The sequence below is a fragment of the Calidris pugnax genome, unplaced genomic scaffold, assembly GCF_001431845.1.
Source record: "Calidris pugnax isolate Ruff unplaced genomic scaffold, ASM143184v1 scaffold243, whole genome shotgun sequence".
NCBI lineage: Eukaryota > Metazoa > Chordata > Aves > Charadriiformes > Scolopacidae > Calidris > Calidris pugnax.
Window position 1 is genome coordinate 113,830 of NW_015090973.1, and position 23,421 is coordinate 137,250.

The 23,421-nt window shown below is 45.8% G+C and overlaps 1 protein-coding gene across 2 annotated transcripts; it reads right to left on the minus strand.

Annotated features, from left to right (window-relative positions):
- Window positions 1–2,658: 2,658 nt before the first annotated feature.
- Window positions 2,659–21,395, minus strand: TRNAU1AP (tRNA selenocysteine 1 associated protein 1). Of its 2 annotated transcripts, XR_001413249.1 has the most exons (11): window positions 21,377–21,395; window positions 20,591–20,667; window positions 20,371–20,468; window positions 19,447–19,546; window positions 14,785–14,837; window positions 13,370–13,501; window positions 10,104–10,223; window positions 8,517–8,679; window positions 7,109–7,142; window positions 4,677–4,876; window positions 4,009–4,144 (listed from the first exon to the last, which is right to left on the minus strand). XR_001413249.1 is itself a non-coding variant. In XM_014952936.1 (9 exons), the coding sequence occupies exons 2-9, from the start codon at window positions 20,454–20,456 to the stop codon at window positions 4,008–4,010; spliced, it is 825 nt and encodes a 274-aa protein (XP_014808422.1). In that variant the 5' UTR covers window positions 20,457–20,468; window positions 20,591–20,680; the 3' UTR covers window positions 2,659–4,007. The 2 variants fall into 2 exon arrangements, 1 of the variants encoding a protein (XP_014808422.1); XM_014952936.1 differs by lacking the exons at window positions 4,677–4,876; window positions 21,377–21,395 and having other exon boundaries at window positions 2,659–4,144; window positions 20,591–20,680.
- Between the last annotated feature and the right edge of the window lie 2,026 nt (window positions 21,396–23,421).

Here is a 23,421-nt window from a genome sequence, read left to right on the forward strand (position 1 = left end):
CAAGAGACGAGCTGGAAAAGCTCCCAAGCCCTTGAGAAGGTGCAAAAAGGGATAAGGGAGAACAAATGGTTAGTTTTTAATCTGTTCTGAGCAAAATTCACACATGAAAAAAAAATAATCACAGTGCTCAGGAATCACCCTTTCAAGCTGGTAACGCCCCTCCATCACACCAAGTACCAACAAAATCAGCCTGGTCCCCATTTAAAACAGAAATGAGTCTGGAAATGACCAAGCTCTTCTAAAACCAGTCCTTGTGACGCTGTTGGGGACAGGGGACAAGCAGCTGGTCCTGTCCCTCCTGTCTTTCAGCGACCCTGGGGGTGCTCTGCCCAGTTCCCTGGGCCACCCGGGTCCTCCTTGGCACAGCCACTCCTGCAGAGCCAACCTAGAAATGTCCCCGTCACACCCCAGGGCAGGATAAAACCACCCTTATTGGAGCAAAAATCACCCACTCCCAAAATTCAGACAATTTTGGGAAACATCAAGTGTTTGGGAAGAGAACTTTCCAACAGGGAGAATCCCCACAGAGCGATCCCAAAAAACAACGGATTCACAGTAGAACTTGGCCTGCCATGAGAAGATGGATAGAAAGAGGTTGAAGATGGAACAAAAAAAAAAAAAAAGAGATATTTTTGGAAGCCAACGGATTCACAGTAGAACTCGGCCTGCCATGAGAAGATGGATAGAGAGAGGTGGAAGATGAAAAAAAAAAAAAAAAAAAGAGATATTTTTGGAAGGAATGCTCCATCCAGGCAAAAAAGGTAAAGAAAACTTTGGCAGAGGGACATTTTCTGAATGAGCTCCACCAGTTTCTAAACATCTACTGTTGTGTTTGAAATCCATACCCTGTCCCGACACTGAATTAATTTCATGTCTAAGCAAATCCCGGGTTAAATCCAGAAACTGGTGTATCCGGTACGATTGACAAGATACACCGGGAGATAGCGAGGCTGGAAGGTAAAAAATTCCTCTGGGTCTTGTTCAGCAGAAGCCGGGGATTAGCAAAGCAGTAATGAGGAACCCAATAAGCAAAGATCAGAGTCAAACATCTCCGCTCCTCAAAAGGGATTTAAGAGACATACCTAAGGGTGCTTGGTACTCCTCCGTGTGCGGGGTATGAACCCGGCTCCTGAAAACAGGCCAAAAAACAGGAATTTAGTCAGACTCACATGGAAAACGTCATCGTAAGACCCAATCCTGGCTCGGGGCGGTGCTGAGACAGACCCACATTGGCTAAAAAAAAATGGTTTCAAGCTTCTCACCCCACTGGAAGCTGCTCAGGATTTCTCACAGGCCACCCCCCGACGCTTACTGTCAAGCTTTTAATTAAACACGTGTTAATTGGCAACACGGCAACCCCGCGGCTTACGCTTTGGCAATCACCTGCTTGGTGCCCAAGAGGAGGAACGCCCACGTCCTTCTGCCTTCCTGCAGGTGGATAAGCATTTTCCAGTTTTTATAAACTCACACAGCATCCCAGAGTCCCTGCAATTAAAGAGTAACTAAACGGGCTCATTACAAGTCACACAGCAAGAATATCTGAGCGTTTCTGTAATTACTCCTAAACGCCGCACGCTGAAAGGCAGAACACTTCATAATCTCAATTTTGCTGCCCTTTTCAAGAATTACCTAATCCTGCTGAGCACCGATACCATCCGCCCTGGATTTTTTGCCTATAGCACAGAAAGATAAAAGCAGAATTTACCTCGCTGCGCGGAGTCCTTGTCTTTCATCTGGTGTTGCGCTAAATGGTAATTAATGAGGGCTTTTCCTGTAGCCATCCAGGAGAAAGAAAATCCCACACTCTTGTTTAACTTGGATTCCAAAACACAAACCCTACAAAATCCAGGTGACCGGCTGGTTTGTAGCTCCACATAAAAGTCTCCTCTTGCGCTTCAGGTGCTGCAATAATGGCCGGGAGCTGAAAAAATTAACATTAAGATGAATAAACGATAGACAGAAAGATGTGCAGAGAGATTATGTCTCAACAGTTGGCCCAGATTCTCCCAAACAACCCCAAAAAGCTGGCTCCCACATCAAGGGAACATGGCCCAAAGCCTCATGTCAACCTCTCTTCAGAAAAGAAAGGTGTGAGACATTTTAAGCTCCCACAAACCAGGAGACGCCGCTCGTTGATGGCTCAGACTGATCATCACCAACTTTCTCTCCACCACGGCAGGTCCAGAAGAAAAGAAATCAAGGGCACTCTTGCAGAGCAGTAATAGAACAATCAAGAAAGGGTTTATCAGCAGAACATAAAGAAAACCCTCTTTACATCACTTCCAAAATGCCACTCTCTTGGAACAGGCACTTTTCAAGACGATGGGGGTCACCTGAGCATTCGGCACCGCTGAGCAGCTACATCAGAAGTGACAAAACCACCCTCTCCCACCTCTGAAACACACAGAGAACGTTCACTTCCTTAAATTCAGAAGTTGGGCTGCTGTTAACAGCCCACAGCGCAGCCAGAGGAAAAAAAATCCCAGCAGATGAGAAGGCAGAGGCTCCAGGAGTCATCCAGTTCCACCTGCTCAGAAATACGCTAAATCCAGTGTATGTCACCATTCCCCTCACATTCACGGGGCATTTACCATGGCTGTTGGTAAAAAGACGACAGATTGACTAAACATATCGTAATTATGGACACAAACAAAGGTGTAGCAGAAGTAGGCTTTATGAAAGTATTTCAATTCCGTGGCAAATCTCCGCATCGACATGGGGAGGGAGGCAACTAAACGCTCTGCGGCAGCAATTTCAGTTACCCAAACGAGTTCTCGGATAGACATTTATTACAGGTAGTTTCTCTGTTCCTATTTCTCCAAGAGTTTAAGGCACAAAAGCCTGAAAAGGGCTTATAACATGTACATAAGTGCTATTATTTTCGCTGTCACCTCTAATGCAACATAATATTAGCTTAAATATATTGCTCGTCCATCCAGCTTATACAACATCCAGTAGAAAAACGCTTTCTCAGTCAGCAACAATTTGTTGCACAATAAATCGAGGAGATTGCTCTGACCCGTTTTCGCTGCAAGATCTTCAGTTTCACCGTATTCACCCCGACAGGACAGTGGAAGACGCGATGAAATCTTAACATTGAGACCATCAAGGTGTGTCCACAATGGGAGGAAAAAAAAAAAATAAAAGGCATGATACACAAAAATAACATTTAGACAAGGTTGCTGGTCAAAGTGTTTGAAACTGCTGGAGTGATGGGGAATTATTTCCCAATACACGGGTGGAGAGACAAGCCAAACGTGCCAGAGACCACCAGGTGGAAGGCATCAGTCTGTAGTAATTTTTTAACACTCCTTTCTGTCTTTACTTTCAAAAAATTCCAGTAGATTGCTTAGGAACACCCAGCTATAAACTCGACAGCTCAAGATCACAGCTTAGGTTAAGCAGAACATAAGCTTTCATCTCCGCAATTCTTTCCCGTGCTCAAGTCACAGCAACCTTACCCAGTCACTGGAAAGCTTTTTGTGACATTTCAGTGGTATCCAACAATGATTATTTTTTTTTTTTTTCAAATAACACATTCATGAGAGTTGGGTCAAACGACTGAAGACAACGAAATGGGCAGCAAAACAGAAAGATGGGCAGGAACCAAAATGCAAAGGGTAATTTTTACTTAAAAGACCAACTTTTTTATTGTAGGTTGGAGTAGAGTCTTTCCCCTGTGCCATCTCGTTGAAAGTTTATAAATTACAATTCCCAAGGAGGAGTAAAGAGTTCATTTCAAGACAAAAGGAATAAAACTGGTGCAGTTCTAATTTTTTTTTTTTGTTTTTTGTTTTTTGTTTTTTCACCGGGAGTAAAAGTCACCGTGATGCTCCTACGATACTCATTCCGTACGGGAAAGGCAACGGTCCTCTCCTGTACCTGGAGTCACAGACCTGGGTGGAGAAAAGGGCCACCCCTTCGCTACCGCAGGATCCAGGGTGCAGCAGGAGAGTCCGGACGCGCCGGTGGGATGTCACGCAACCCACAGCGCCTCAGCGACGTGGCTATAACACAGCTGGAATCTCTGAGGAGACAGTGTCCAAAGGTTGCCAGTGACAGTCCATCAAGGCATCGTAGAGCTCTTCGCTCTGTTCCATAAACTGTTTATTTGCTTCGTGGACGTCCAGCTGAGGGGTCGGATCTGAAGGAGGGAAGAGAAGGCAGATGAACAGGTCACACAGCCAAAGGGGTTAGGAAAAAAAAAAAAACCCACACCCCCATAAACATGTTAGTTTTATTAAAACAAACGCAAGGGGACTCGTGAAACATTCCCAGCACTTGCCCAATCATGAACCTGACCACGTTAGCCCTAGCCAATCTTTCTGTAATGGGATAAGAAGTAACTACATCCAAATATTTCCCTTTTATTTCCCTTCAAGCTCCAACAGGGTGGGTTTAGATTGAACATTAGGAAAGAATTTTTCACCGAAAGAGTGGTCGGGCATTGGAACAGGCTGCCCAGGGAGGGGGTGGAGTCCCCATCCCTGGCTGTGTTTAAGGGCCGTTTAGATGCAGTGCTGAGGGACATGGTGTAGGGGAGGACTTTGTAGAGTAGGGGAGATGGTTGGACTCGATGATCCCAAGGGTCTCTTCCAACCTAGACCATTCTATGATTCTATGATTTTTCCAGTGGTGGTTGCCCCCACAGCAGAGTCAACAGAGAGGACGCATACCTGCACCTCGCAGCCCAGTGTGGCCCCATAAACGGCCCGAGAAGGAGGGCTGGCACCGAGGCACCGGACTGCAAAGTGGAGGAGCGGAGGCGCAGGCACACGTTCCGTTCTGCTCCCTCCACTACGGGGTCAGGGTGGATGGCGGGGGACGGTAGCGCCTGACGCTGCTGCAAGAGTCACCAGAGCTCCTCTGCCAAAGCCTCGGACATAGAATCATAGAATGGTTAGACTTGGAAGGGACCTTAAAGATCATCCAGTTCCAATCCCCCTGCCCTGGGCAGGGACACCTCCCACCAGCCCAGGTTGCTCCAAGCCCCCTCCAACCTGCCCTTGAACCCCTCCAGGGATGGGGCAGCCACAGCTTCTCTCTTCTCTTCTCCAGGCTGGACCCCCCCAACTCTCTCAGCCTCCCCTCCCAGCAGAGGGGCTCCAGCCCTCCCAGCATCTCCATGGCCTCCTCTAGCCCCTCTCCCACAGGTCCATGTCCTTCTGCTGTTGGTGGCCCCCGAGCTGGGGGCAGCACTGGGGGGGTGTCTCCCCAGAGCAGAAGGGCAGAATGCCCTCCCTTGCTGGACACACTGCTGAGGATGCAGCATTTCATTTAGAAACTAAAGAATGAATTCTCTAAGATTATGTCCCTATTTTACAGTTGGAAGAAAGGTTTGTATGCACTTGAAGGGGGTCTCCCCAGAGCAGAAGGGCAGAATGTCCCCCCTTGCTGGACACGCTGCTGGGGATGCAGCATTTCAGTTAGAAACTGAAGAAGTGCCAGTGACACGACACCCAATTCTCTAAGATTATGTCCCCTATTTTACAGTTGGAAGAAAGGTTTGTAAATCATTTTGGAGCTGGAGAGCATCCCAGTGGGTACAATTCTGCTGTTCCCAACACACACTTAATGTTTCACAAAAACTGACTCACTGTATTCCCCAAACCATCCGTAGGACGTCGAGCTCACCTAACCCACAATCTAACACCACCCACAACCTAAAACTGGGGTTATCAGATTAGAGCAATCCCATGGGTTAGTACAGGATTATCAGAGTCAAAGCAACCCGCCGACTGAATGGGAAAGCTACCAAACACATCAGGAATAAAATGCTTGTAACCACGTTCGCTTTGAGCTACACCGTGTGGTAACACATCACAGGAGAAGAGAATTCAGAAAAAGGAATGATACTCCAGCAATACATTATTCCAGTTTCCTATAAATTTCACCAAGTTCATATTCAATGAGAAAAAGACACCCCAGAGACATTCTAACGAGAGCACCCGTGTGTGAGTTTCAGAGAAAGGAAAGCTCTCTGCAACAAAAAGCCATTAAGAGCTTTCTCATTGACATTATTCCTGATACCTATGGATCCTGTAAAGGATCCAGCTGATTTCCACTGTTACCATCTCATTTCTACATTTTTTTTTTTTTTAAAGAGTAGAATAAGATACACCAAACAGTGCATATTCCACTCAAGATGGAAATTTGGAACTGCTGGTATGAAATGACGTTCTTCTTGCATCAATAAACAACAACTGTTTGTATATGTATCTAAAACACCAACACCTTTATGGCCCCATTTCAAGCAAAGAGAAAATGCTGAGGGAAGAGGAAAGGCTGAGGGATTTGGATCTTCTTAGTCTGGAGAAGACTTGAGGGGGGATCTGATCAACACCTATAAATACTTCAAGGGTGGGTGTCAGGAGGATGGGGCCAGGCTTTTCTCAGTGGTGCCCAGGGACAGGACAAGAGGAAATGGGCACAAACTTGAACATAAGAAGTTCCACCTAAACATGAGGAGGAACTTCTTTCCTGTGAGGGTGGCAGAGCCCTGGCAGAGGCTGCCCAGGGAGGTGGTGGAGTCTCCTTCTCTAGAGACATTCAAACCCACCGGGACACGTTCCTGTGGGACCTGCTCTGGGTGGCCCTGCTCTGGCAGGGGGTTGGAGGAGATGATCTCCAGAGGTCCTTTCCAACCCCATGTCATTCTGTGATTCTGTGATAATGACTGTTAAATCAAATATTTTATCAATGTGCTAATTGGTATCATGTATTTTTTAAACTAAAAGCACAGTGAAGTACCCTGGGCTCTAAATTCCAAGATTTTACAGAAGAACAGAATATCTACATTTTTTTGTAGCATACCAGAAAAAATACTTTAAAAAAAGGATAAAAGTTTGATTACTATAGCAGCTTAAAATCTCACTGCTGGTGAAGTCAATTAATTTCAGTCCTGACAAGGTTCAGACTAGGAACAGGAACTGTGCAATAAGGCTGAAATTGCACGAGGTGATAGTGACCCACAAATTTTTTCAGACCTCAGATTTACTCAAAGATAAAGGTATATGATGCATTGAAATTAGAGGCTAATTTGAGAAATACTATCTCTAATCAGTGCAGACCAGACAGACAACTTCAATATTGAATTCAAGAAACGTACCTTCCAATGCATCCTCACCAACTTCTTCATATGTCTGCAAGGAGAAAACCAAACACCTTAGGACAGCAGATACTTATCTTTTCCTTACAAACATCACCTGTTGATTACTCCTGTCACACACTGACTTTTATTTCTGACTGATTACAACAGAATTCTTCGCACATAAACCCCATGTTCCACCCCATGGGGGAGATCCCACACTAGACTTCTAACAGTGGTGGTTCTTCGGATTCTGTGGTGAAGTTGGGTGACCATCCTGATCTGTTCTGTCCTCTAAAACAAGACTTATGAAGGATCCCAGAAGGCAGCCTTAGCACTGACTGTCCAACGGCCCATATCAAGAGAACCCTTCTATTGTTCACAACTGTATTTGACCTGGACAGGCTGGAGAGTTGGGCAGAGAGAAACCTTTTGAAATTCAACAAAGGCAAGTGTAAGGTGTTGCACCTGGGGAGGAATAACCCCACACCAGGACAGGTTGGGGGCTGACCTGCTGGAGAGCAGCTCTGTGGATAAAGAACCTGGGAGTCCTGGTGGACAACAGGATGACAATGAGCCAGCAATGGGCCCTTGTGGCCAAGAAGGCCAGTGGCATCCCGGGGGGCATGAAGAAGAGTATGGCCAGCAGGTGGAGGAAGGTCATCCTCCCCCTCTACTCTATCCCGGTGAGGCCCCAGCTGGAGCACTGGGTCCAGTTCTGGGCTCCCCAGTTCAAGAAGGACAGGGAACTGCTGGAGAGGGGACAGCAGAGGCTACAAAGATGATGAGGGGCCTGGAGCATCTCTCTGATGAGGAGGGGCTGAGGGACTTGGGGCTTTTTAGTCTGGAGAAGAGAAGGCTGAGGGGAGATCTGATCAATGCTTATAAATACTGTCAGGAGGATGGGGCCAGTCTTTTTTCAGTGACGCCCAGGGACAGGACAAGAGGAAATGGGCACAAACTTGAACATGGGAAGTTCCATCTAAATATGAGGAGGAACTTCTTTCCTGTGAGGGTCACAGAGCCTGGGAACAGGTTGCCCAGGGAGGTGGTGGAGTCTCCTTCTCTGGAGACATTCAAACTCTGCTTGGATATGTTTCTGTGCAACCTCCTCTGGGTGGACCTGCTCTGGCAGGGGGTTGGAGGAGATGATCTCCAGAGGTCCCTTCCAACCTTTATCATTCTGTGATTCTGTGATTAAGAGACCCTTTGTGTCCTCCAGACCTTTTCACCCCTCCAATCCCAGCAATATCCCCCACACAGGCAACAGCACACACCAGGGTCTGCTCAACAGTTCTGTTTCCTCATCGAGTAGCTACAGTAAGACCTCAGGGCTCGAAAATAAAACGTGCCCACCACCGTTTTGTGAAGCACCTTGGGTTTCTGTGCTGAGAGATGACAGAAACATGAGTAGGTCCCACCATCCTACCTGCATCGTGCTCTGCGTGTATCCGTACTGGGGGTAGCTGTAGCTGTAACTGCCCGTGTTCTGGTCGTAGCCCCACTGGGCATAGTAGTTGTGATATTGTTGGTAATACTGGTTATAATTATAGTTGTACATCTGATTGTACTCCATTGATTTCACACGATTACTTCAAAAGATAAAGCAGGCATAAGTTGCAAATAATGCGGAACAATTATGAAACAAAAGCAGTGAAATAGTTTAAGATACAACATGGCACATAGGCAAGGCTTAGTCTAACATGCAAACTTCAGTCTTTAAAATATATTCACTATTTACTGCAGCAGTATTTATCATTTGCATACATTTGCAGAAAGAAAGAAGTGGTTTAAACCTAACGCCCTTTCCTGTATTCATATTCATCTTCATTAATAAACATTGCTTTCATTCTTTATGAGTTAATTTAGTATCCCTTCCTGGCTTTGGGAAGGGAAGAGTTCAGGACTGAGCCTCAGATTAAAACAATCCTGAACCACGATGCAGATTCTTGGGGCCCTTTTTCCTTCTGATAAAATAAATAAAGTACTCTGCAGCTTCCTGAGACCAGGTACTAAGTCTTGCTTTAAGTGAAGAATTAAAGATTTAGGGCCTTGCAAAAGAACTGAGGGGTTTTTTTGTAAGAATGGACAAAAATCTCTCCCTTCTGCCACTATCGTACAGAAGTCTGAGTGACAACTGGTTGTCCCCATTCCCACCAAACTGGGTGATCTTCAACTCACAGAGCTGGAAGAACACATGAAGCAAAAAGAAGTACAGGTAATTAAAAAAATAAACTTAAATAGCCCGTGAGCTGACTAAAATTCTCATTCCCAAGGAATTGGGAATCCCACCTGATTATCAAGATTTGAAATAATGAGATGACAAATATTGTTTGAAAATGAAAATATGTCACACATAAAGCTATGATGAAATTAGTGAGAAGTGGGAAGAGGGAAACATAAATCTTCTCACCACAATAAACCCTCTTTTTCTGCTTTTCTCTTCCTTATCCCCCCAAGACTTCTGAGGTCACTGAAAATCTAAATATTATTCAAATAGGGAGCAATTACTATTATTCGTATTACCCTAGTGCTACGAGCCCCAAGTCAGACCAGGATCTCATTGTATCAGGTTCTGAACAAACACAGAAAAAAAAGTTAATCCCTGCCCCAAAAAACTTAAGTTTAGTAGACATTATAATAGAATTAGCAAGGTAACAGAGCTTTGCTATCCAGACATCAACAAGCAGATTTAGGCTATTTCAATTTAAAGCAAAGGAATATATACTTTAAAAAAATAACCATATTTAAATACAGCGTGTCTACTTGTGTGTGTTCATATTGAAATATGTGTGTGTGTTTAATAATGCATACAAATAAAAACAGTGTAAAATGCTTGGTCTTGATCTTTTGTTTTCTTTTTTTTTTTTTAATTCTTCCAGCTACTTGACTGTATTTGTGGGTATTCCTTCACTTTGTGATGGAAACATCCAGGAAATGTACCCAAACCACTAAAAGCCATTTAAAAATACCCATGATTTCTTACAGAAATCTTACAGGCTGCTCTTATACTCACGCTTTTGGTATAGCCACACTCAATCGAACAGGTTTGGAGCCCAACCCCACAGCTCCCTGACACTCCGTCAGCGCTCGTTTCTGTTCCAGTTCATCCGTGAATTTCACGAACCCGTAACCTCTGCAGAGACACAGAATAATTCATGTAAAAAAAAAAGCCATGCCCCTTTTTTTTTTTTTTTTAATATTTACAGTGAAGTACAAACTGATTTTGAAAAACACGGCAAATGAACTTTCACTGGGGCTTTTAGTTGAGATTAAATGATTCCTTCTTTCAAGCAAAATGCTCGAAACCGTCCGTCGGTTTTCGGCGGCTTTTTCAAGGGCTTCAGAAAAGTAAAGTAGTTCTTGTGCCAGTGGATTCTGGGGAATTGGAAGTGAGCTGACAGGAGACATGTCGAAATGCAGGAACAGACAGTAGCAAAGCCTTAAATCTATCCTGGGAGGATACAGATAAACTAAACAGTTGCAAGTCAGCACAGGATTGACAAGACATCGGCACCGTTTCTATCGGAAACTGCCCCACTGGGAAGGAAAACACCGCTTTCCTGTAGGACTGACCGAGACACATTTTCCAATCGAGTCCTTTTTTTCAGCAGGAAAATACTCAAATAGGTTTTCTGTCATTCCTAAGAACCTGAGGCCCCATCGGAGTTCTCAACAGTGGAGCGGAAAATGAGGTTTTGACGTGACATTGCTAAAAGTTGCTCTGACAGCACAACTTGAACAGGGGGTGACACGCAGCCAGCAATCCCTCCTCTCCGTGGTGACCCTTTGTACACCAGCCAGCAGGGAAACAGCAACTCCCCTCCAACCCCAAAGGTCCTTCGCGTGAGATTCTGATGCTGCTGCTGTGAGTCAGAAGCAGCAAGGCAAGAGCATCCAGGAGGGCAGTGCCAGGATCCCGAGATGGGATGGGCCGCCTCACGCAGCAGAAAGATCAAAGGCTTAGGTGTGGGAGGAGAAGAGGAATCCATCAAGGCAAAGGAAGGAGTTTGGGAGGGAAAGGGCTTGTCTACCTGGGGAAAAGAACCAGCCGTGAGCGAGGGTGTAAATTTACAGCGTTATTATCTATTCTGTGGGAACACTTAAACACCAAGTAACACACTCTTTGGAAAGCAGCATCACCTCTTACTCGTGGTAGGTCCTCACTGGAAGCTATTTACAGAGCAGCTGGTGCCCCATAAAATGCAGTATCTTGCACAGCAAGCGATACACACAAGTCCAAAGGGATACTTTTATACATATCTGCATGTATATGCATGTACGTGCACTCCTCGCAGACAGAAGACCAAATCAAAGCTCAGGCTTACCTATATACAAACTGGGTAATTAAGCAAGGCAAAACTACATGGGTACCCATTCTGTTTAACGTGCCCTCTACGAAAAGACTGGCAAACTAAACCAGTGCAAGTCACCTTTTAAGTCTGTTTAGGTGTTGGCACACAAAACATGTAAGTTTCTAAGCTGCTACGAAGACTCCTGCAGCCTTTTGGATGGGACCAGGAGCGTGTAAGGGAATCTGGGAACACTGGAGTTCCAAAATAAAGATGGACAGCTAAAGAGCTGGATGTGGTGTATAGGAATAGACGTTGGATGCAGCAAAGGAGACAGTGATTCTTCCAACTTTTCCACTTTTTTCACACCAACGGCTAAAACAGATGTTAGTACAGAAGAAAACCCACCAAGAAATTGTTTCTTCATGGCCAGGACCTCCCTAGAAGACATTCTGTCCTGTCCCTGCAGTCAGAAGCCCCCCAGCCTGCACCCTCAGCAGAAAGCAGAGAAGCAGGCACAGCACCACGGCGTCAGGCTCCCAGCTCCTCTCTTGCCTGGACAAGAGGTGCTGGGAGGGGACCTTCCTGATCTACCAGCCCTGGCTGGAAGGGCCAGGGCTTTAGTAGGCACGTCCACAAGCCCCCAGGTTCTTCTCTCACATCACAGTGACACTTGCAGTTGCCTCAGCTTTGAGTAACAGCACAAGTCACAACAAAGCCCCTGGCAGCAACGCCCCGGCCCTGGAAGGGGAGAGCACTGTGTTCTTCTCAGCAACGGGCTCTTCCATCCCTGCTCTTTCCCCAAAGTACCACAGATTCCCTCTCCCTGAGGACTGCATCTAGGAAGAGTTCCTAAAGCCCAACTAATGGACCAACCTCCATCACCCAACACCTCTTTTGTAGGCAGGGATTGAAGCAGCAAAACAAGAACTGCTGGGTTTACACCTCTGAGGAGGAGGAGGAGGAGGAGGCAGCACCCAGAGCCCACCCCAGCAGTGTGGGTCTTGGGTGAGGTCAGCACCCACAGCCCACCCCAGCAGTGTGGGTCTTGGGTGAGGTGGCAGCAGGAGCATGAGGGTGACTTCACAGCCAGAGAGTGACTGAGCAGCTCTGCAAGAGGTTCAGGTTGCAGATGAAGAATTATTTTGTTACTAGGGAGGCAGAGCAGCCCTGGCACAGGCTGCCCAGACAGGTTGTATTATCTCCATCCTGGGAGGTTTCCCAAGCTACCCAATCCATGGCTGACCTGCTCCAGCGCTGGCAGAGGTCCTGCTCAGTGGGAAGCTGGCCCAGACAACCTCCGGAGGTTCCTTCAAACCAACATGTCTAAGACTGAGAAACCTTCTGTGAGAAAGAGGGGGGATCTACAGCCCTATTCTAAGTCTTATCACCACATTCTCATAGGTATCGCATCAGCATATTGCCTTCATTGAAGCCATCTTCTGTTTTGAAAACAAGGATGCTCACCAACTGGTCCCTCTTCTGCGAAAATACAGTTTCATTTTCTGCTATTTAGAAAATGTTTTAATCACGTTAAGAAACCTGACTTTTTGACATCTGTTTTTGGCAAGACATTTCCAGTGAAGATGAACAAGGCGGCTACTAAGTACCTGACAATGAATCATAGCTTTGTTTGCCCTGCCCTATTTGAAACAAAAACCTGTAAAGCCTTCACAGGGGTGTACACTCAATAGCCTAAAGACTGTAAAAGCACAATTCCACCTGAGATTCCAGGAAAACGGTGTTTCTAGATTACCTAGACAGTTTTCAGCATTTTCAGAAGTGCAATAACATACTGCCAACCAGAGTGACAATACGCTGTGATGCCTATCAAACCCAAAACAGGCTGTAGACTGAAGGTCCAAGTACATTGTATTTTAAGATTCCTAAAATCTAAGCTGATAGAACTATTCTTTTCCCCTTGCTGCATTGTATCTTTCCCGTTGCTGCACGTGAAGTGACAGAAAAGACCAAATTAAAAATTACTTACTTGGATACTCCTGCCTGGTCCAAAACGACTTTTCCACCTCTACACGATGGATAAACTTTAACAAAAAATTCATATAACATGCCATCATCCACATCAGGAGTCAGGTCTCCCACAAAAAGTGAATATTCTGGACTAAGGAAAACAAAAGGAAACTTTTTAAGTATACTCATACAAAAGAAGAGGCGTGCTGAGTGACAGCTAACGTTTAGCCTAAATATTTGAAAAGCGAAATAAAGGACCATTTAATGGATATTTTAAACGTCAGCAGTTAGGATGCTTAAGTGACTAAAATTTTTATTGACATTGCTTTTTCAAGTTAATTCAAGCAGCACAACTAATCTACTCAACACTGCTTTTTATTCAAAAAGAATTTCATTTTATTGTTCTCACAGGATCTCTCTGGGTTTCTAATATGGCAAGAAAACATTAGCGTTTCATTTCTAGATTTGCTATTTCCAGTATACTGATCTTAAATTATATGAACATATGAACTAAGATATTCGGGTGCTAGGAAGTTTAAATATCTTAAAAGACACTCCTGATAAATCTGCTGTGTTACTGTCCTCCTCCCTCTGCTAAAGACTCCCAGGGCAAAGTGCTGGAATTAGAAAGGCTCGTTATCCACCTTCATTTCCAGAGCAAATGGAAGCGTAAGAATTAGTTACCAAACATCAGTCTCCCTGTCTGTCACGCCTTGATTCTAATCTAAAATGTTGTTTTTGTAAAAGGTTCATAAATAATCATCTAAAATAAAAACATAATTGTGGAGATATGACTAATGCTGCACCAATAAACTGCAGGACTCTTGTTGCTTTCACCCTCGTACACCCCTCCCTGAACAACTCCTTTGTGTTATGATTACTGGAAGTGTGTAAGCGTTTCTGGGCAGGAGTTGTGAAAGGAACTAACCCCCCCAAACTTCAGGAGCCTAAATCAGCCCCTTTGCCTCCTTGGGCACCTTTCCCTGCCCATGGAGAACGATGGGTTCCTCCAGAGGGCAATTCAGAGCTGGCTGTTGTGGGACTCCACGTGGTTACACCAGGTGGTGTGAAACCACTGCATTTACCTTCAGATGTTAAAGACATTCATGGTGTTACATGGGATTATGATGGGATGCATCTGCAGATACACAGAAAGTGCTACCACGCTCCAGCCTCACGCATATCTACAGCGTGTGCCAAGGCAGTTTAATATAATTGACACTTTTAATTAAAGGATTTAGTTATCTGGCACTGCTAGGCAAAATATTAGTTGTACCCATCTCAGGAATGCTCTCCCACCCAAATTTCCTTGCTGTACATCTCATGGGGCAACAAAGAACTTGGGAGTTGACATATTTTGAATACTCTTTGCAAGGCAATTGATAAAGAGGCATTAAAGCAGGGAAAACTAACATTTGAATAGCGAGCGCTTACCTGTTATCGGGCTGTTTTCCATACGTTGCATAATTCAATTTAAATCGCTTTGCCTGAAACAAGGCAAAAATGAATCCAAACAATTAGGGAAAAATACAATAAGCTTCTTACACACAGCTTTCTAAATGCTGGCAGGTGTTCGATGCAGTCAGGTCAGCCAGTTAAGGTACAAAGGATAACATTTTTATCTGATGGCAGTACAAATCTAATAACGAAAATCAGTGAAGAACGTGCACCAAGAGGTCTGGCTTATCCTTACCTCAATGGTTTATAAAGCTATAGTGAAAGAGAGGTGAACCTTACTTAGCATCACAGTTATCTTTAAGCAAGAAAGGAAAACAGAGGTGCTAATAACAAATATTAAATTATTTCTAATTGTAAGGTCTTGAAATTAAATGACAGCACGGATTGTTGGACATTTGTGATTTATAAGACCACTGGCAGAGAATCTGCCACATCAGAAAATGGAATCAATCCCTGAATCTGGAAGTACGGCTGAACGCTTTACTAAGATCCCAAATTGAGGTTTTTCTGAAAGCTCTACCTGTTCTTGGACACTGGAGCCCTCCTAAACTTTGCACCTGATTTTCTTTTTAAATAAATTTCCCAGGAGCCCAGATGTGTGCTCACTGGCACATCTGGAACTTCCTGCCCCCATTCTATCACATTTCAGCAACTTGTGCCCAACTCTGAGTACTGGGTCCAGTTCTGGGCTCCCCAGATTGAGTACTGGGTCCAGTTCTGGGCTCCCTAGTTCAAGAAGGACAGGGAACTGCTGGGGAGGGTACATCAAGGGGCTACAAGGATGATGAGGGGCCTGAAGCATCTCTCTGATGAGGAGAGGCTGAGGGACTTGGGTCTCTTTAGTCTGGAGAAGAAAAGGCTGAGGGGGGATCTGATCAACACCTATAAATACTTCAAGGGTGGGTGTCAGGAGGATGGGGCCAGGCTTTTCTCAGTGGTGCCCAGGGACAGGACAAGAGGAAATGGGCACAAACTTGAACATAAGAAGTTCCATCTCAACATGAGGAGGAACTTCTTCACTTTGAGGGTGGCAGAGCCCTGGCAGAGGCTGCCCAGGGAGGTGGTGGAGGCTCCTTCTCTGGAGACATTCTAACCCACCTGGACAGGTTCCTGTGGGACCTGCTCTGGGTGGCCCTGCTCTGGCAGGGGGTTGGAGGAGATGATCTCCAGAGGTCCCTTCCAACCCCATGTCATTCTGCAATTGCCATTTAAGTCTAGACCAAGATCTAAGGAGCAGTTGGTCTTCTGCCTCAAAATCCCAAGGGTCTTAATCCCATGGGAATTCTTACACGATGCTTAGCACACAACGACCCAAGCAGCACACCACACAGTGTGATTGCTATTTTCTTCTGGCAGAGGAAGAAACAAAGGATTGGACTCCTTTACACTCTGGTGTCCAAACTCACCCAGACAGTAGAAGACCTATATTAGATTCCCTCATCAGCTTGAGGGGCTTCAAAACCATTTTCCTGTCTCCCAACAGGCATCCAAAGCAGATATCCCTCTGCACTATGCAGTGGCACAGGGGAACTTGGCCAAAGCAAGGTTACTGGGAGCCCCCAGCCTGGAGATCAGGCCGTTTGTTCAGTGCAGCTGAGGGCCCAGTGTGCTCCTGCACCTTGCATGACGTACTTTCTTCCCTCAAAGACAGCGTAAATAATTCTTGGGAAATAGAGCAAAGACTTAACTCTAGGCTATATTCGTGTTCCCTGCATGCTGGCATTTGCTGGTGCGCAGCGGTACAGAACTCCTTCTGGGGACTGTTTACAAGCTAACAAAAAATTTAGGTTCCACTGTGAAGCACTTTCAACTTTTTGGGGGGATTTCACTCTTCATCACAATATTTTGGGGTTTAAAATCAATGAGAGACCTGAGAGTACTCCACTCAGATGGGAACTGGGGACATTAGTTCTGTAAAACGGAGACAGCAGCCGCCCCGTGGCTTGCTGTTATTCCTTTGGCTGATTGGGTATTTAAAAATAAATAAAAGAACGAGGCACATTCAGCTTTCTGCAAACAAGAGCAAAAAGTATCTAAATGAGAGACGAGAGGACAGTCACCTGCTGAGTGCACTGATTTGGGCTGCCCACGCTCCACCTGACATCTGTACTTTCCCCCGTGTCTCAGGTAAATCATCCCTCTACGCTACATTTTGAATTAAATTGTGGATAAAGGCAGGTGTTCCCGAAACCAACCTTCAATTATTGTATTACTCCTTGCAAGAACTGATCTCTTTCTCTCTCTAGTGACTAGAGAAGGCACGGAGGGAGATCAGCTTCCCTGAACTGGGGGCTCTGATTTGCAGTATAAGGGCATATTAAACCGGACAGGGAATCGGGTACCTCCGGGGCTCCCACTGACCCTTGTTCTGTAAAACGGAGACAGCAGCCGCCCCGTGGCTTGCTGTTATTCCTTTGGCTGATTGGGTATTTAAAAATAAATAAAAGAACGAGGCACATTCAGCTTTCTGCAAACAAGAGCAAAAAGTATCTAAATGAGAGACGAGAGGACAGTCACCTGCTGAGTGCACTGATTTGGGCTGCTCACACTGGATCTCCATCTGACATCTGTACTTCCCTCTGTGTCTCAGGTAAATCATCCCTCTAAGCCACATTTTGAATTAAATTGTGGATAAAGGCAGGTATTCCCGAAACCAACCTTCAATTATTATATTACTCCTTGCAAGAACTGCTCTCTTTCTCTCTCTAGTGACTAGAGAAGGCACAGAGGAAGATCAGCTTCCCTTAACTGGGGGCTCTGATTTGCAGTATAAGGGCATATTAAACCAGACAGGGAATTGGGTACCTTCGGGGCTCCCATTGACCCTTCTTAAGAGGGAACACCATCCTGGGGAAGATTGACCAAACAGCTCAAGAAACAACACCCAAACTTCCCAGTTTCCCACTCAGGGTATTAACTACACTGAAACAGGCAACAGTTGAGTATCACACTGTAACTGAGGTGATTCTAGAGCTGCTCTATGAACCAGTCACCCCAGTGACTGTAGCCACCTCCTGCGGGTACAACGGGCAGCTGTGTCAGCCGTCCCCTTTGAATCCACTACTCATTCGAGTCAACATCCTAAAATTAGCCTCTATGACTACAATTCCTCCTCTTCTTCTGAACCACCCTGCTTTTATGTATCCAAGACATTTGTTAGGTACTGCAATTATACAATGCATTAGCTCTTTCTCCACTGTAAAGAGGTTTGAGTAACTTTTGTTTGCTAAAGGCCAAGAATAATGCAAGGCGTAAAAGTTGTGTTATTTTTGAAAACCAAAGTTACTCAAAACTCAGTGTGAACTTGCAAGTTCATCTTCTACTTATATATCTCAGAAACACAACAACTCTGTATCTAAATTTTATCCAGACGTTCACATAGAAATCAGTACTTTTCCCGACATTTTTCTAAGCAAGAACACTAATAGTTTTATGCTCATTAATTTAACTCTAAAGAAAAGAAGAATCCCAGTTTTCTAACTCTGAATTTGTCTGTAATAATTCAAAATACAGATTCTACACTATCTATTCCTTCCCAGTTTTGCTTCCCAACTGGCTGATTTCATTTACTTACCGGTGTAGCACCAGGAAGCGGTTTTCCATTGATTCACACTGGATCTCCATCTGACATCTGTACTTCCCTCTGTGTCTCAGGTAAATCATCCCTCTAAGCCACATTTTGAATTAAATTGTGGATAAAGGCAGGTATTCCCGAAACCAACCTTCAATTATTATATTACTCCTTGCAAGAACTGCTCTCTTTCTCTCTCTAGTGACTAGAGAAGGCACAGAGGAAGATCAGCTTCCCTTAACTGGGGGCTCTGATTTGCAGTATAAGGGCATATTAAACCAGACAGGGAATTGGGTACCTTCGGGGCTCCCATTGACCCTTCTTAAGAGGGAACACCATCCTGGGGAAGATTGACCAAACAGCTCAAGAAACAACACCCAAACTTCCCAGTTTCCCACTCAGGGTATTAACTACACTGAAACAGGCAACAGTTGAGTATCACACTGTAACTGAGGTGATTCTAGAGCTGCTTTATGAACCAGTCACCCCAGTGACTGTAGCCACCTCCTGCGGGTACAACGGGCAGCCGTGTCAGCCGTCCCCTTTGAATCCACTACTCATTCGAGTCAACATCCTAAAATTAGCCTCTATGACTACAATTCCTCCTCTTCTTCTGAACCACCCTGCTTTTATGTATCCAAGACATTTGTTAGGTACTGCAATTATACAATGCATTAGCTCTTTCTCCACTGTAAAGAGGTTTGAGTAACTTTTGTTTGCTAAAGGCCAAGAATAATGCAAGGCGTAAAAGTTGTGTTATTTTTGAAAACCAAAGTTACTCAAAACTCAGTGTGAACTTGCAAGTTCATCTTCTACTTATATATCTCAGAAACACAACAACTCTGTATCTAAATTTTATCCAGACGTTCACATAGAAATCAGTACTTTTCCCGACATTTTTCTAAGCAAGAACACTAATAGTTTTATGCTCATTAATTTAACTCTAAAGAAAAGAAGAATCCCAGTTTTCTAACTCTGAATTTGTCTGTAATAATTCAAAATACAGATTCTACACTATCTATTCCTTCCCAGTTTTGCTTCCCAACTGGCTGATTTCATTTACTTACCGGTGTAGCACCAGGAAGCGGTTTTCCATTGATTTTATGTAAACATTTCTCTGCAGTAGCTAGATCTGCAAATTCTACAAAGCAATAGCCTGCTGGAATTCTGAACACACGACACAGGAGAGGAGAGAGAAAGATTTCAGATTTAAAACACATCTGAGAAGGAATATTATACTTTTAGAGAACTGGTAGGAAATTTGCTCTAGTTGCAATACTTAGAACAATTTCTTTTTTCAAAGTAAAAGCAGTAGCTACCAAAAAAGAAGCTCGTAAAGTAATTTTGGATCTCGAATAAAGTGATAGCCCCTACTTACCAGCAAGTCATGTCAACACAAGCACATAGAAAATAGTTTTGCTCACAATTAGTTCGCTTCCTATTTTGACTACGAATTTTCCCACCCAAGTTTAACCAACCGAAAACTGAAATTACAACATTTACAAGAACATGAAACTACTGTATTCTGTGTGCACTCACTCGCTTTATTCTGAATTAACTCAAAAGCCTCTCCTATTGCTCTCTTTCTAAGTCTTCCCACCTCTGCCAGTGCCTCGGAGCTGCACTAGTGCAACCATTGACACAGACTGGAGCTGCACCAGTGCAACCATTGACACAGACTGGAGCTGCACTAGTACAACCATTGACACAGACTGGTCACCAGAGCCTGCAGCCCAGGAGGTGGAAGTCCCACGGGGACCATATGCCACTCCAAATGAGTGCTGAAGCACTGCAGGATGAGGGCCAAACCTTGGTCGAAGAGCCAGCAATCACCCTCTCCATTGCTACCATCAATATAGCCATAGTGTTGGCAGCAATGGTGAAAAGCTCCAAGGGAAAATCATGGCCAGGACCGCAGCGACGGGCAGAGGGCAAAGGGTTCAACCCAAACGCACTGGTAGAACAAACTGAGAACAAGCATAAACAGTTACCCTGTCAACCTGTTTCGAATGATTTTTACACTCAGTACAAGCTCTCCCATGGTGGCAAAGGCTCTTGAAACAAAGTTTTCATCCATATATGGCTCCAGCTATAAAAGCAAAGGAAAAAAAAAAAAAAAAAGTTAGACCAAGGCATCTACAAAAAGGAGAATTTTTGTGTCAATGTCACCCTAAGCAGTTAAAACATTATTGAGAAGTATTTTACCCTTACACTTCAAAAAGAAGACTCATTTAAGAGGGTCGATGCCACTCAAAACCAGCAGGCATGCATGAACCAGGCTCAACAGTCTGCAAAGTGGAACCCAAGAGACAGCATGAATTTCAGAGAACAGGGAGCTTTCACAGAAGGACAAAAGCCACTCAGAAACATACAGCAACAAACCGAGCGTTCAACTACTCGGGAGCAGGGGACAAAGGAGGTGGCAGGCTCCTGCTCTGGATGCCAGGGCGACCAGGACACAGCCCAAGGTGCTGTGACAAAGGGGTGGCACAAGTCAGGTAACGCAGCCCCCCACTGAGCTGGGGTCGGGGTCTGCAGAGCCATGTCTACCCCCCATAACCCCGGAGATAATGAGGGCAGCACTCGGAGGGGAGACCTCTAACCCCGTCCCAGAGGTGTGAGCTTTGTTCTGCGACGTGGGTGCACTGACTGTGTCCGTGTCAGGGGCGAGGGGGTGGCAGTGTGAGAGGTGGGAGCGTGCCCGAAGCGGCACCGTGCGAGTGAACACGCCGGGGAGCAGGTGTCTGTGTGGTGTGAGTGAGTGAAAAGTATGAAATGGTGCTCCAGTGTGGACCAAATTTATGCCAGACTGAGGGAAAAGGATGCCTCTCGGGGTAAGAGAAGGCAGAGGAGGGAATGAAGTGAAATTTGGGGTTTTGTGCAATACGCACAGTGATGGGGAGCGCTGTGTCTGACGAGTAACACAGGGTCAGGGTAGGGGGGGAACTTATGTAGCTCCAAATAAGTATATATACATAAATATATATATACATACACCTGTGAGAGTATGACAGGTGGCCTCGTGGTAACTGACAGCCCTCGAGTGTGTTCGTGTGTCTGTCAGGTACCAGGTGGCTCCGTCACACGTGCGCGTGGCAGAAGGTGCAGTATCTGCCAGCGGGTCACCAGATGCACTCGCACGTGCAAAAGGTGGCAGATGCCCTGAGGAGGTGTGAGAGTAAAGCTGAAAGGAGTCCTGTACATGTGCCAGAAGCAGGAGGCACGCTACGTACAGACACACCGTGCAGAGGGTGACCCCGTGGTGTGTGTGCACAGCAAAGCCAGGCTCATAAAGGCAACAGGTGATTGTTGCTTGGGTGTGTATGTGTGTGTTTCACAGAGCCACGGCCTGCTTGTGAGAGAGGTGACCGAAAAAGAAGGTGGTTTTACTGTGGAGAGGTGGTAGATAACCCTTTGCGTGGGTGAAAAGGACAGCAGACTGACTGCGTGGAGTCTGACTGCATGAGTGTGTCAGTGTATGTGTGCAACGCAATGGCAAACTTGGTGTGAGTGTGTAAGAGAAGCACCCAGTGGGATCCTCACTAATGTGCAGGGCTGTGTGTACACACACAGGCGTGAGAGAGACTGAGGAAGCCTACAGGGTGTATGTGAGTGTGTAAGCAGCACCATGGGATGTACTGCTGTGAGTGTGTAGGAAAGGGGCTGGAGAAAGGTGTGTGTGCAAGTAAGAGGCAACGTGGAAATTGTGATACGCCGGTGTACCTGCATATGCATGTCTATATGGATATGCAGGTGTATAAAAGCACGTGGCAGGCAGCAAGGACACTATGACACAGCAGTGGGGGTGTACATGTGAGTGTAAAAGTGGCAGATAGTGCAGACACTACAATACAACGTGAGCACATACATGCAGGCGTGGGTGGGGGTGGCAAAGCACTACTGGGTGTGAGTGTGTATGAAAGTGCGTGTGTGCAGTGGCAAGCAGTGAGGGACAGAGGTGCACGAGTATGATGATCCTAGTAAGTGTGAGTACACCCCCAGGTGTGCATATGTGTGGGGCTGGCAGCGAGGGACACTCTTGGATAGGTGCATACAAGCAGGAGAGAGCAAGTAAGCAGGGTTCAGTAAGTGGGTGGCTCCAAGTGTGAGCACAAGTATGTTAGCCCAGCAGCACAAGCACAAGTGCAAGCGTGTGAGTGTGTTAGTGCCTCAGAGAGTATGACCATGAGCATGCAAGTGTCTACAGGCACATGAGTGTATAAGCCAGTGTATAAACATGCAAGCAGGCAGGCGTGTGAGTGTGTGAGTGTGTAAGAGCCTAACACAGCATGAGTGTGAGAACACATCAGTGCCCACGAGCGTGCCAGCCCACTTCAGTAAGTAAGTGGCTCCAAGTGTGAGCACAAGTATGTTAGCCCAGCAGCACAAGCACAAGTGCAAGCGTGTGAGTGTGTTAGTGCCTCAGAGAGTATGACCATGAGCATGCAAGTGTCTACAGGCACATGAGTGTATAAGCCAGTGTATAAACATGCAAGCAGGCAGGCGTGTGAGTGTGTGAGTGTGTAAGAGCCTAACACAGCATGAGTGTGAGAACACATCAGTGCCCACGAGCGTGCCAGCCCACCAGTGTGAGCACAGGTAGCACGGGACACTGGTGTAAGTGCCACCAGTGTGCCTGTCACCCTGACTAGTCACTCCAGAGCGTGTGAGTGTAATCTGTGAGCGTGTAACTGCCCACAAACGCACCTGTCGGGCTGGGGTTAGCATCTCGGAGCATGTGTTTGAGTGTGTCAGTGCACGTGAGCGTGCGTGTCAGCCTGCGTGAGCCCGCCAGCGTGCAGAGGAGTGAGCGGGGGTGAGAGTGTCAGTCAGCCCGGGAGTTTTATGAGGGTGTCAGAGCGTGTGAGGGGCCTGTGTCAGGGCGGGAAGGGTGTCGGTGTGAAGGTGTCAGTCAGTCAGTCAGTGCGAGAGAGCCTGTCAGTCAGTCAGCCGGTCGCTGTGAGGGTGTCAGTCAGTCAGCCGGTCGGGGAGTGAGTGTGAGGGTGTCAGTCAGTCAGTCAGTCAGTCAGTGCGCCCCAGCC